We start from the raw sequence: 14,648 nt of genomic DNA, 5'->3' as shown, positions 1-14,648 counted from the left end.
GCCACTTATCAATGAGTGCATACCATGTGTGGTTTTCTGTGATTGGGTAACCTCACTCAGGATGATATTTTCCAGTTAAAACCATTTGCCTATGAATTTCATAAAATCATTGTTTTTGATAGCTGAGTAATGTTCCACTGTGTAGACCTACCACATTTTCTGTATCCATTCCTCTGTTGAAGGGCATCTGGGTTCTTTCCATTTTCTGGCTATTATAAATAAGGCTGCTATGAACGTAGTGGAGCATGTGTCTTTGTTATAGGTTGGGGCATCTTTTGGGTGTATGACCAAGGAAGTATAGCTGGGTCCTCAGGTAGTTCAATGTCCAATTTTCTGAGGAACCTCCAGATTGAGTTCCTGAATGGTTGTACCAGTCCGTAATCCCACCAACAATGGAGGAGTGTCCCTCTTTCTCCACATCCTCACCAGCATTTACTGTCACCTGGGTTTTTGATCTTAGCCATTCTCACTGGTGTGAGGTGAAATCTCAGGGTTGTTTTGATTTGCATTTCCCTTATGTCTAAAGATGTTGAACATTTCTTTAGGTGTTTGTCAGACATTCCGCATTCCTCAGCTGTGAATTCTTTGTTTAGCTGTGAACCCCTTTTTTTTAATAGGGTTATTTGTAATTTTTTTCTTTTCTTTTCCTTTCTTTTTTTTTCTTTGTAATTTTAAGAGTTGGGAGAAAGTTTTTATTTTCCAAGTAAGAGGAGGCTGGAACCATCTTAAGTCATGTGATATCTCAAGGACAGGAATTCAAACAAAGAAATGGGGAAAGCAGCCTGGGCTGGCAGGCTGTTGGTCCCCTGTGATGTGATAAGTAATGGCAGCTTAGAGAGTTAGAGATTAAAAGGTGCATTTTAAAGAAAGTTGTTTAGAAAGTCTTTCAGGATAGTAATATTCTTTTTAACATGGGCTCTAAAGGTATTTTGGGTTGAAATCTTAGTTAGACAAGCTACTTCTTAATTGCAGGTATTATTAAAAGGTGATTAAGTTTGTTTTCAGAAAGAAGAGAGTAAAGAGATTACTTGAATCAGGTGGGGATTTTCATCCAAGGTTCAGAACTTAGATAGGGAAAAATTAGTCATTACCTCCCAAGTAGAGAGTTGCGATGAATGTCTGTAACACCAGGGGGAATGAATGCAGACATATATTATAAAATTTATTAAAGTTAAATAAAAATCTGTAGCTCCGGGTAGAAAGCTTGACAGATTGAGATATTTTGTGCTAAAGTCCTGGTTTGATGTGTTGCTTATTGATATTCGAATTGATAAAAGGTGTTTAGTTTGCTTTATGAATTACCTCGCTAAAGGCCATAGGCTTGTTGATGCCGACTAGTGAGGGTTTGTGATTACTTTTGATATTTACTACAATAGTAAGCTCAAATTCTCTTAACATGGGCTCCACGGGAATTTTGGGTTCATTTCCTGCTATCACAGAGTATAAAAGCCTATCAGGCTCATTGTTTAGCTTACTTCCTTTTTAAAAAGTTGTTTAGTCTTCATGATGGGTATGACTTTAAGTTTTATGGTTTTATTATTACTCTGGGAAAGAGTGCAAGATACAAGCTTTTTGGTTTAATACTAAGGAACTCAGTATTTTGGGAGAAAGATTTTGTTTTTGTGCTTTTAAAAAGTGAGATTAGGCTTTGCAAACCTCAAAGAGTCATACTGATCAGATTTGATAGAGGTAAACCGCCTGAAAAATTTATTCAGGAGAATCAAACAAAAAGATATTTCGATTCTAAACTTTTGTGTTGAGAGTTGTATTTTACAGAGTGTGCCTACTTGGATTCCTGGTCTCAAGGACTTTCAGCTGGGTCCAGTCAGGACACATTGGCTACAGCATTTGCCTCATTCTTCCTATCCCCTACCCCCAAGGGTATCTCAACACCCATGTACAGCTTGAAGAAGTTATGGAGGAGTCGTTGCCCCAATTTCCTGGACTTTGGAGGGCTGAAAGTGGTTATTCTAAAGTTGTTTTTATGAGAATTTAGAAATGGTTGTAATTTAACAAGGAGGAATTAGGTAGATTGAGTTACACAGTCATAATCTCATTTGTTAACTAAGCTAAAATCATGTCTTTGCTTTGATATAGAATTTATTCGTTAAAAAGTTTAAAAGTACAAGGTTTAGAGCCAGTCCTTCTATTGATGTCATTACAAACTTCTGAGTTAATTACACAGGTGAGTTAATGGCCAAATAGCAAACATATTACTGACTTTGTGAGAGAACTTTCAATATATTATTAAGATATAAAGACAACAGTCCAGATTGTCTTATATAGATAGATGGTTTTCAAGTCTGTCAGTTGATTTTGGGACAGAAGGTTGAAGACATGAGCTCACATGTTACTAACAGGGGACTGTGCTAGTGGAGATTTGTCTCTACAACCTCTCAGTTCTACAAGCCGTGTTAGGCTTCCTTTGTGTATAGATATTTGGTCATTCTCAGATTTCTGATGGGGTTGAAGACTGATTATAGTCTCATAGCCTATCAGGCTGTGTAACTCTGAATATACATATTTTATTGGATAGTTATCAGATAGTATACAAGCTCGCCAAGATATAATACAGATTTTAAGCCTTTCTTAAGCTGGAATGGATAACTAAATGCTTTGTTTAACTGGTATAGTGTTGAACTGGGTGCTAGATATATTTTATGCTTTTAATTACAAAATGATAACAGTTGTGCTCAACTCATATTTGAGAGAAAAGTTTTTTTAATTAGACAAAAAGGGTGAAATGTGGGATGATGTCACAGGTAAGGTAGGTATAAGATAGAAGGAGGCCTGTCACTAGATGAGAAGGAAGGATGGGTAGGAGAAAAGTTTGAAGGAAGAGGAGGAGACTGGAATGGAATGGAGGAAGAGATGGGAGGGAGAGAAAGAGAAGCCATGGCAGGTGATGTTAAGATTCTCCTCTGTGGATGTACTGGTTGTTATTAATATTCTTAAGGGATGGATGCTACTGGGCTTTGTATGTTTAGGTGGGCAATTATATCTTATCAATTGGATCTAAAAAAAAAACAAAGGAAGAGACAAGGAGCCATAGATACAAGCATCAGCAACAGAATACAAGAGATAGAAGAGAGAATGTCAGGAGCAGACGATTCCATAGAAATCATCGACACAACTGTCAAAGATAATGTAAAACAGAAAAGGCTACTGACCCAAAACATACAGGAAATCCAGGACACAGGGAGGATAATAGGTATAAAAAAGAATGAAGATTCCCAACTTAAAGAGCCAGTAAATACCTTCAACAAAATCAGAAGAAAACTTCCCTAACCTAAAGAAAGAGATGCCCATAAACACACAAGAAGCCTATAAAACTTCAAATAGATTGGACCAGAAAAGAAACTCTGCCTGCCACATAATGGTCTAAATACAAATGCACAAAACAAAGAAAGAATATTAAAAGCAGTAAGGGAAAAAGGCCAAGTAACATATAAAGAACGACCTGTCAGAATTACACTATATTTCTCACAAATGACTATGAAAGCTAGAAGATCCTGGATGATCTTTATTTGATTTATCGTTTTTATTCAATATTAGAATGACTACTCCAGCTAGCTTCTTCAGACCATTTGTTGGAAAGTTGTTTTCCAGCCTTTTACTCTGAAGTAGTGCCTGTCTTTGTCTCTGAGGTGTGTTTCCTGTAGGCAGCAAAATGTTGGGTCCTCATTACGTATGCAGTTTGTTGGTCTGTATCTTTTTATAGGGAAATTGAGTCCATTGATGTTGAGAGATATTAAGGAATAGTGATTGTAGATTCCTGTTACCTTTGTATTTGGATGTGAGAATATGCTTGTGTGCTTGTCTTCTCTTTGTTTTGTTGCAAAACGATTAGTTTATTGCTGTTCCTAGGGTGTAGCTTGCTTCCTTGTGTTGAACTTCACCATTTATTATCCTTTGTAGGACTGGATTTATAGAAATATATTGTGTAAATTTGGTTTTGTCATGGAATATTTTGGTTTCTCCATCTATGTTAATTGAGAGTTTTGCTGAATACAGTAACCTGGGCTAGCATTTGTGTTCTCTTAGGGTCTGCATGATATCTCTCCAGGATCTTCCAGCTTTCATAGTTTCAGGTGAGAAGTCTGCTGTAATTCTGATAGGTCTGCCTTTTTATGTTACTTGACCTTTTTCCCTTACTGCTTTTAATATTCTTGTTTGTTTTGTGCATTTGGTGTTTTGACTATTATGTGACGGGAGGAGTTTCATTCTGGTCCAATCTTTTCAGAGTTCTGTAAGCTTCTTGTATGTTTATGGGCATCTCTTTCTTTAGGTTAGGGAAGTTTTCTTCTATGATTTTGTTGAAGATATTTACTGGCTCTTTAAGTTGGGAATCTTCATTCTTTTTTATAGCTATTTTCCTCCCTGTGTCCTGGATTTCCTGTATGTTTTGGGCCAGTAGCCTTTTCCGTTTTACATAATCTTTGACAGTTGTGTTGATGATTTCTATGGAATCTTCTGCCTCTGAGATTCTCTCTTCTACCTCTTCTATTTTGTTGGTGATGTTTGTATCTGCAGCTCCTTGTCTCTTCCTTTGGTTTCTGTATCCAGGGTTGTCTCCCTTTGTGCTTTCTTTATTGCTTCTATTTCCATTTTTAATTCCTTCACCTTTTTGATTGTGTTTTCCTGGAATTCTTTCAGGGATTTTTGTGATTCCTGTCTACAGGCTTCTACTTGTTTATTTATGTTTTCCTGTGTTTCTCTAAGGGAGTTCTTTATGTCTTTTTTTATGTCACAAGTTTATAATCATCTTTATATGATTCATTTTTCTCAAAAGAGATTTTTTTGCTGCTTATATTTATTTATTTTTTTATCTTTATTAAATTGGGTATTTCTTTTTTTCCACTTTTTTTTATTAACTTGAGTATTTCATGTCTTGAAATCAGAAAATGGAATATTTTCAATGAATTTCACTATACGTAGAATTAATACTTGTGGCAAGGTCCATAAGAAAGGAAAAAGCAAAATTCACATTTAAAAAGATAGATTATTAACCTTAGATTTATTTTCAAAAACCCAGAATGGTTAGCAATGTATTTGCATCACAAAATGTATAACTTTTCTAACGTCTGTTCACTCATAGATGGCTATCTTGGAAACATCTTATATCACTGAGGTGCTAAGGTCATCATTTGTGGAACCCAGAAACATTTCTCTGTAAGCTCAAGTTGCCATTCACATTTCAAATACTTTGGCTTAACATGATTTTCACCTTCTACATAGTAAGGAAACTTTTCATCTTTAGATTTTTACTAAAATTACCTGAGTTCATTGTTATGAATTTCCATGATTTTTCTCTCTAACTTCTGTGACTGCTTGGGAAAAATCTCAAATTCACTGATATAATTCTCAGGATGCTCATCAGGATAGTAATCACCAAACTCAGCTGTAACCATTAAAGAGAGAGAGAGAGAGAGAGAGAGAGAGAGAGAGAGAGAGAGAGAGAGAAGAGAACAATTAAAAACAACACAATCATAAAATATATACACGGTCTTCTACCACTCAAAATAAAATAGACTGAACTTATACAATATAATCCATTCGTGCTTATGGGGAAACCACCAGTCTCATTTTCTAAAGACATACTTATGTTCACTTCTGGCTATGTGAGTATGGGTGCTGGTTAACCCTTTCTGTGTCTCATTTTCTGTGTCATAAAGTATTTTCGATAAGTGTTGTTTTTCATTAGGACACTATTGGCACTTAGGATGCACAATGATTTTATTCTTTCAGATTTCCTAAGATTCACAGAACTTTCAGCCACTAATGTTATTAGTTAAATCACTGTTATTATTAAAAAATAAAATCCTCCAGAACAGGTCAACGGTTTCAGAATTTCAGTTATGTACAAGAGATACACTTAAGAAATCTGTTATGCTACATTGTGAGTATACTTATTAGAAAAAAATATGTATACTGCTTTTAAAACTCAGTAGATTTTGAGTGTTCACATAAAATTATATATGAATAAAGTCATAATACACACACACACACACACACACACGCACACACACACACACACATATCCTGGATCTGGAAACCATTAAATCCTTACATCCCAAACCCCATGTTGTATATTATGCATGGTTTTCTAGTAGACCTTTTACAGCTTTGAGTAAGCTGATGTCCATAATGGCTGCAGTAGTTTGCACTTTCACCAACAGTGAGTTAAATGTTGCCCTTTCCCCAGCATTGGTCTTCATCACTTTTTTTTTTTTTTTTAAATCTTGGTTGACTGCAGAAGACAAGTCTCCACCTTGTTGCATTTGTATCAAGATGTAGAACTCTCAGCTCCTCCAGCATTATGTTTGCCTGCGGGTTGCCATGCTTCCCACCAGGATGATAATGGACTGAACCCCTGAAACTGTAAGCCAGACCCAATTAAATGTTTTCCTTTATTAGAGTTGGCATGGTCATGGTGCCTTTTCACAGCAATAAATCTCTACCTAAAACATCATGTTTATGATTTTAATGCGAATCCTTTGCAGTTCTCTTCATGTAGAATCAAGTTAGTCCTGATAATATTATAAGTTGCCTTTTAATGTTAAGGTGTCCCTTATTTTCTTATCATGAAGAGACATTGGATTTGCAAAGAACTTTCTGAATCTAATGAGATGTCATTTAGTGTAATTATTTGTTAGACTATTATTAAAAATTATTTACTCTGTTGAACAGTCTTCAAAGGACTTGGATCAAAATGACTTGATCATGGTGTATTATCTTTTGATGTATTTTTGAATTCATTTGGGAGCATTTCATTCAGAATATTTGTGTTATGTTTATCAGCAGATATTGGTCCCCAATTTTCTCTTTTTGTTGAGTCTTTACCTGGCTTAGCTATTATGGTGCTGGTTTTATAAAAATAATTCGCAAATGATTCTCAAATTTCCATTTTATAGACGTCTTTGAGGAGAATGATTGTTAGCTCTTTTTTGAAGTCTGGCACTTCAAAAGTGTACCACTCAAGCACATATCCAATTAGACTGTGTATCTAAATGCATAGAGGGTCACTCATCCATGTTCATTGCTACCTTAATCATAATACTCAGGAAATGGAAATAGCTTAGATAGCAGTCAACTAATGAATAAGTAATGAAACTATGTTTCACATACACATTATTCAAGCTGTTAAGCAAAATTAAATTTCACATAAATGGATTGAACTGGAAACAATTACTTGGAGTGTGACAATCAAGACTCATTAAAGCCAAAATTGCAGGCTTACTCCTACTTATAGATGTTAGGTTTTAAATTTAGTATGTATGTTTCATTTGGAATATTCACAGATGTAGGCAAATAATATGAAGCTCTGGGGGACGAGGAGATCTTCCAAGGATTGGAAAATAAAATATATTGCATAAAAGGGACGTAGGACAAAAATGAAAGAAAAAGGATTAAGTAGGGTGCGGATTGGAGGGTAGAGTAGTGAGGAAATGGGAAAGATCAATTAACAGTAAAAAAAGATCATCTTGTAAATACCATTAGGAAACATAGTACTTTTGAATTTTCTAAAGTGTATATATGTATATATGCATGTCTGTGTATATATAAATATTTTTCTAAATTATACTATATTGGTGAAAGATTACAACTAGATACCATATGTTATGAAATAAAACTTCCAGTACCAAAAATAAGTTAACTCTTTTTTGAGTTTTTGGCTAAAAGTGTATCACCCACCTCTCCACAAAGATTATAAAGTATCACCAATGCCATTGGTTATCTCCAGAAGTGAGCAGTAAGAATGCACTGCTGAAGATATAGTATACTTGGTCAAATAGGCAAAAATTGATTAACTTGATTATATTAACATTAAAATACTTCCCTTTGGAAGCCCTTGGTCCTGCCAAGGTTGGACCCCCAGTATAGTGGATTGTTCGGGGGGCTGGTAATGGGGGTTGGATGGGGAGGGAAACACCAATATAGAAGGGGAGGAGGAGGGGTTAAGGGGCTGATGGACAGAAAACCGGGAAAGGGAATAACATTTGAAATGTAAACAAGAAATACTCAATTTAATAAAAATGGAAGAAAAAAATAAATAAAAATACTTCCCCTTATTAAATAACATTTTAGTCAAAGTAAAAAAAATCCAATTGAAGGAACATACTTGCAAAATCGGATGTTTATAGGGCTGATACATAGAATTTCTATAAATTGGTAAGAAAATGATTAGGATAATCAGTAGAGAAATGCTCAATACATATGAAAACACCACCTACAAAACCCAAAATGGGTAGTAAGAGATGCTCAAACTTATAATAAAGTAGACAAATGTAAGCACAAAAAAACCCCACCCCACTTTATGTCCATATACTTCTAAAAATGTGGAAGATGGCAGTGACATGAGAAGATAGAAACATCCATGGACTTCTATAGATTACTGACATGTAGTTTTAGAAAGAAATATGGAAGTATTTAGGCAAGTATTATGATTAATACATTTCTCTTCTAGGCATACATACTAGACATATATCAGAGCTATCAGCAAGAAAGGGTATGATCAATGGTATCTGTTGTTTGCTTTGGCTTTCATAGCATCAACAATGAATATGAAAATTGATACGCAACTTGGGTGTTCACTGTCGGTGTGAATCATGACTGAAAAACAGAGATGCACCCTTAAAGTACTCTTTTTGGTTAGAAGCAATTGCCTCATGCAATATTTTGGGCATAAAATAAAGAAAGTAAATGAGTTCTATAGTCCTGTTTAATTTATAAAGTATAACAGTGTATAGCATGAAGTAATATTCAACACGTTATAAGACTTTAGGCAAAAAGAAGAAAAATCCAGTTGCCTTTAGGTAAGAAAATGGAGAGCACTGAAAAAAGGAAAATCAATCAACAACTATGTGAACTGAAATATGGGCTACGGAATGATGAATAACTCAAAGTAGTTTCCAGAGTACACTTAACAGATCCCTGCACTTTAGGCATTACCAGCAGTTGGCCATGGTCCCTAATAATGGTGTAACCCATTATCTCTATTTATCATAAATGCATGGATAATATGTCACCAATGTAAAACTGAATCACCTCGAGTACACATGTCTTCATTAGTTTTATGTTAATTTGACACAGGCTAGAGACATTTGGGAAGAGGGAGTCTCAATTGAGAAAAATTTCTTGGTAAGATTTGCTAGTAGGCTAATCCATAGTATATTTTCTCCACTAATGACTGATGTGGGTAGGCTCAGCCCCAAGGGATGGGGGCAATTCCATGACTAGGCAAGTGGTATGAAAAAGCAGGCTGAGTAAGCCAAGAGGAGCAAACGACTATGTAGTACTCCTCCATGGTTTCTGCTTCATTTCATCTCTTGAGTCCTTGAAACTGACATGGAAGTGTAAGTCAAATAAATACTTTGTCCCTATGTAGCTCATAGCCCTAGTGATCATAACAATAGAAATCCTGTCAAGAGACCTGACTACCTTATTTTGGGGAAAATGTAGTGGCATTTGACCTTTAGGTTGGAAAAACAACTGTGTGCACAGAGCTCAGTAGGTTTTTCTGAGGAAAATAAGAGTGTTGAGAACAATGTAGATGACAAAGGTCTGTCTGGTGGAATTTCAGCAGCTTTTTTTAGCAATTATGGCCATTTGAATAGAATTTTGAATTAAGAATCTGAAAAATCAGCTGTGATTGAGAAAAGACCATCATCATTCAGGTAAAATATTTTGGGAAAATTTCCCTCAGGGTCAGCTCACAAAATTGGGTTACAAGCAATCAACCTTGAACTTCCTGCTTGTTGCATCCAGATAGTAGTTGTTTTGAAACATGAAAGGGTCATGGAGTAAGTCTTAGGGTTGGTACTGAGAGAAAAGGAGAGGCTATAGGTGAAAGCACAGTTTAGTAGCAGTAGAAGCTCCAGGATTGAAGAACTCATGGAAGGAAATTAAGGCTTGGTATCACATAGCATAGTTACAGTCCGAGAGGAGAGTTGAACAGAAACTATTTCTGTAGGGACAGCCCAATGCTAGCAGAGACTCCAGCATTTTGGCAATGGCGGTATCATGGGATGACCACCAAGGACAGTGGCATCCATGAAGAAAAGTCATGCTGAGTACAGCAGACAATTCATGTGTGCTGTAGATGGAAGTACTATAATAAAGAAATCCAAAGCCTTTGTAGCCAAAAAGATAGTGAGTGGATTTCTGTGAAAAAGCACTGAACTTTTTACACTGTTGTGTTTTGATTTGGATTTGTTGTACCCTGAATGTTCCTTCTTGTGTTAAAGAATTTCAGTATTTTTTAAAATTGTATTTTATAGGAGCCTAGAGTCAAGAGAATTGGGATTTTTAAACAGAGTTTGGAGTTTTATAGAAACTGGATTACTTAGAGAGATTTTAGATATTTAAGAGAGACTTTTAACTTTAAAAAAATTGAATGTTTTAAAGAAACAACTTTTAAAAATAATTAATTAATTAAAAAATTAATTCTGTTGTTTAACATCCATCAGCTTAACAATCCTTTTTTTAAAAATGTAATCACATGTTTTATTGAAATTTTCTTTCCATCTTTATTAAATTGGGTATTTCTTATTTACATTTCAGATGTTATTCCCTTTCCCAGTTTCCAGACCAACATCCCCCTAACATTTCCCCCTCGTCTTCTATGTGGGTGTTCCCCTTCCCATCCTCACCCCATTACTGCCCTCCCCCCAAGAATCCCATTCACTGGGGGTCCAGCCTTGGCAGGGCTAATGGGTTCCCCTTCCACTGGTGCCCCTACTAGGCTATTCATTGCTACCAATGAATTTGGAGCCCAGGGTCAGTCCATGTATAGTCTTTGGGTAGGGGCTTAGTCCCTGGAGGCCCTGGTTGGTTGGGATGTTGTTCATATGGGGTCTCAAGCCCCTTCACCTCTTTCAGTCCTTTCTCTGATTCTTTCAATGGGGTCCCGTTCTCAGTTCAGTGGTTTGCAGCTGGCATTTGCCTATATATTTGCCATATTCTGGCTGTGTCTCTCAGGAGAGATGTACATCTGGTTCCTGTCAGCCTGCACCTCTTGGCTTAATCCATCTTATATAGTTTTGTGGCTGTATATGTATGGGCCACATGTAGGGCAGACTCTGAATGGGGGTTCCTTCATTCTCTGTTCTAAACTTTGTATCCCTATCCCCCTCTAAGTGCATTCTTGTTCCCTTTTTAATGAAGGAGTGAAGCATTCGCATTTTCATCATCCTTCTTGAGTTTTCATGTGTTCTGTGCATCTTGGGTAATTCGAGCATTTGGGCTAATATCCACTTATCAATGAATGCATACCATGTGTGTTTTTCTGTGATTGGGTTACCTCATTCAGGATGATATTTTCCAGTTCCATCCATTTGCCTATAAATTTCATAAAGTCATTGTTTTTGATAGCTGAGCAGTATCCATTGTGTAGATGTACCACATTGTCTGTATCCATTCCTCTGTTGAAGGGGATGTGGGTTTTTTTCCAGCTTCTGGCTATTATACATAAGGCTGCGATGAACATAGTGGAGCATGTGTCTTTGTTGTGTGATGGAACATCTTTTGGGTATATGCCCAAGAGAGGTATAGCTGGGTCCTCGGGTATTTCAACGTCCAAATTTCTGAGGAACCTCCAGACTGATTTCCAGAATGGTTGTACTAGTCTACAATCCCACCAATAATGGAGGAGTGTTCCTCTTTATCCACATCCTCGCAAGCACCTGCTGTCACTGGAGTTTTTAATCTTAGCCATTCTGACTGGCTTGAGGTAGAATCTCAGGGTTTTTTTGACTTGCATTCCCTTACGACTAAAGATGTTGAACACTTCTTTAGGTGCTTCTCAGCCATTCAATATTTCTCAGGTGTAAATTCTTTGTTTAGCTCTGAACCCCCCAAAGAACTTTGTGAGTTCTCTGTATATTTTGGATATAAGCCCTCTATCAGTTGTAGGATTGATAAAGATCTTTTCCTAATCAGTTGTTTGTTGTTTTGTCCTAACAATAGTGTCCTTTGCCTTACAGAAGCTTTGTAGGTTTATGAGATTCCATTTGTTCATTCTTGAACTTAGAACATAAGCAATTGGTGTTTTGTTCAGGAAGTTTTCTCCAGTGCCCATGTGTTCGAAATTCTTCTACTAGTTGAAAGTATCTGGTTTGATGTGGAGGTGCTTGATTCACTTGAACTTAAGCTTTGTACAGGGTGATAAGAATGGATTGATCTGCATTCTTCTACATGCTGGCCTCCAGTTGAACCAGCACCATTTGCTGAAAAGGCTATCATTTTTCATAGCATGGTTTTGGCCCCTTTGTCAAAAATCAAGTGTCCATAGGTGTGTGGGTTCATTTCTGGGTCTTCAATTCTATTCCACTTGTCTATCTGTCTTTCTCTGTACCAATATCATGCAGTTTTTATCACTATTGCTCTGTAATACTGCTTGAGTTCAGGGATAGTGATTCCCCCAGAACTCCTTTTATTGTTGAGGATAGTTTTAGCTATCCTGGGTTTTTTGTTATTCCAGATGAATTTGCAAATTGTTCTGTCTAACTCTCTGAAGAATTGGATTGGTATTTTGATGGGGATTGCATTGAATCTGTAGATTGCTTTTGGTAAAATGGCCATTTTTAATATGTTAATCCTGCCAATCCATGAGCATAGGAGATTTTTCCATCTTCTGAGGACTTCTTCAATTTCTTTCTTCAGAGGCTTGAAGTTCTGGCTTCTTGTATATTTACCCATCTCTTTTTTTAGGTTAGGGAAGTTTTCTTCTATAGTTTTGCTGAAGATATTTACTGGTCCTTTGAATTGGGAGTCTTCACTCACTTCTTTACCTATTATCCTTAGGCTTGATCTTCTCATTGTATATTGCTGTATGTTTTGGGCCAGTAGCCCTTTCCGTTTTACGTTATCTTTGACAGTTATGTCAATGATTTCTTTGGAATCTTCTGCCCCTGACATTCTCTCTTCTATCTCTTGTGTTCTGTTGGTTTTTTTTTTTTATCTACAGCTCCTTGTCTCTTCCTTTGGTTTTTCAATATCCAGGGTTGTCTCCCTTTGTGCTTTCTCTATTGTTTCTATTTCCATTTTCAATTCCTTCTCCTGTTCGATTGTGTTCGTGTAATTCTTTCCTGGATTTCTGTGTTTCCTCTCTCAGGGCTTCTACTTGTTTATTTGTGTCTTCCTGCATTTCTCTAAGGGAGTTCTTTATGTCTTTCTTGAAGTCCTCTATCATCAGGATCGAATGTGATTTTAAATCTAGATCTTGCTTTTCTTGTGTGTTTGGATATTCAGTGTTTGCTTTTGTGGGAGAATTCGGCTCTTCTGATGCCAGGTAGTCTTGGTTTTTGTTTCTTGGATTCTCGTGCTTGCTTCTCATCATCAGGTTGTCTCTGGTATTACTTTGTTCTGCTCTTTCTGACAGTGGTTTGCCCATCATATAGGTCTGTGTGTCAGGAGTGCTGTAGACTGGTTTTCCTGTTTTCTCTCAGTCAGTTATGTGAACAGAGTGTTCTGCTCTCACATGTGTAGTTGTTCTTGTCCACTGGCTTTCAGCTTAACAATCTTATCAGCTTCCCCTCCTAGTAACTCCCTCCAAAGATCCTTCTTCCCTTCCCTCCCATTCTCCACTGAGAAGGGGGAGACTCCTGCGGAAACTGAACTTTTAAAGTACCTGAACTTTTAAAGTTCTAAAAAGTACTCTGTCTTATACAGAAAAACTCTGAATCCTAAAGGACTCATGATATTTATGATTGACAAATTAACTAGGAAAAGTGAAGAAAGATTTAATGAATAATTTTTTGAATTTAATGCTTTCTTCTCTTCTTCATCTTCTATGTTTAGAAAAGCTGAGGAATTTACAGAAAATATGCACACATGAAATATGACTTGAGTGAGCATAATTTAAAATAAATTTAAAATAATAATTTAAAATCCACTTCCTTGATATAGCTTTCCCCCTTGATATGTGTTTAGGTCTCACATTTAACAGTTGGATCTCAGAACATAGAATGCCCATGTCAATATAAAAAAGTCTTGTAAAATGATGGTCTGTCTCCTTGAAAAAACAAACTCTATACTCTACTTTTTGGAAATTTACAAGTCTTCACATGTGAACAGAAGTATTATGAACACTGGAGCTTAGCCATCTGCCAGGAAGAATGGCTTGGAAAGTGAACAGAGAAATCTGTTGCAAACTATCTAGACATATCTAGATTCCCCCATAGACAAAGACAGGATAGTTGCAGGTAGCAGAAATGAGAGACACATATTATAGTTCCATAACCCATTGCAGTGGTAGCGATGAGTGTATCAGACTCACCTTGAACGATACAAGCACCCAGATAGGCAGCATCAGTAAAGGAACAGAGCAGTCGACCATGAAAAATATCTCTTTTAATTTGCAAATATAAAAGGTACCTGCAACACAAATGGAGAGATAATCATCTTAAGTTTTAACTGAAGCTTGGAGGTAAGAATGTTTATACTGTGTTTAATGTCACTAATGTCACACCTAGCACATTGCAGTATCTTAGACACATCAAGCTTCCCCTAGATTAACACATGTCAAAAGAAGTAAAGAAGTTTGAGAATTTAGAAACCAGAAGTGTAGATGAACTTCCAAATGAAAATGGTTTTGGCCTTTTGAAGAAACAAGAATAACTAAGAAACACACCACCTAGAAGTCATCA

General features: G+C 36.4%; 1 protein-coding gene across 4 annotated transcripts in view; it reads right to left on the bottom strand.

Annotated features, from left to right (window-relative positions):
• Positions 1 to 14,648, bottom strand: part of Frmd3 (FERM domain containing 3) — a 266,338-nt gene that overhangs the window by 106,530 nt on the left and 145,160 nt on the right. For all 4 annotated transcript variants that reach the window (NM_001415820.1, NM_001415819.1, XM_039109494.2 and 1 more), the window contains 2 exon segments: positions 14,279 to 14,376; positions 5,278 to 5,401 (listed from right to left, as the gene is read on the bottom strand). In NM_001415820.1, the coding sequence (NP_001402749.1) occupies positions 5,278 to 5,401; positions 14,279 to 14,376 (222 nt within the window).

This window comes from Rattus norvegicus, chromosome 5 (genome assembly GCF_036323735.1).
Source record: "Rattus norvegicus strain BN/NHsdMcwi chromosome 5, GRCr8, whole genome shotgun sequence".
In the NCBI taxonomy this organism is placed as follows: domain Eukaryota; kingdom Metazoa; phylum Chordata; class Mammalia; order Rodentia; family Muridae; genus Rattus; species Rattus norvegicus.
Note: the sequence above shows the minus strand (reverse complement) of the source record. Positions and strands in the feature narration are given on the sequence as shown.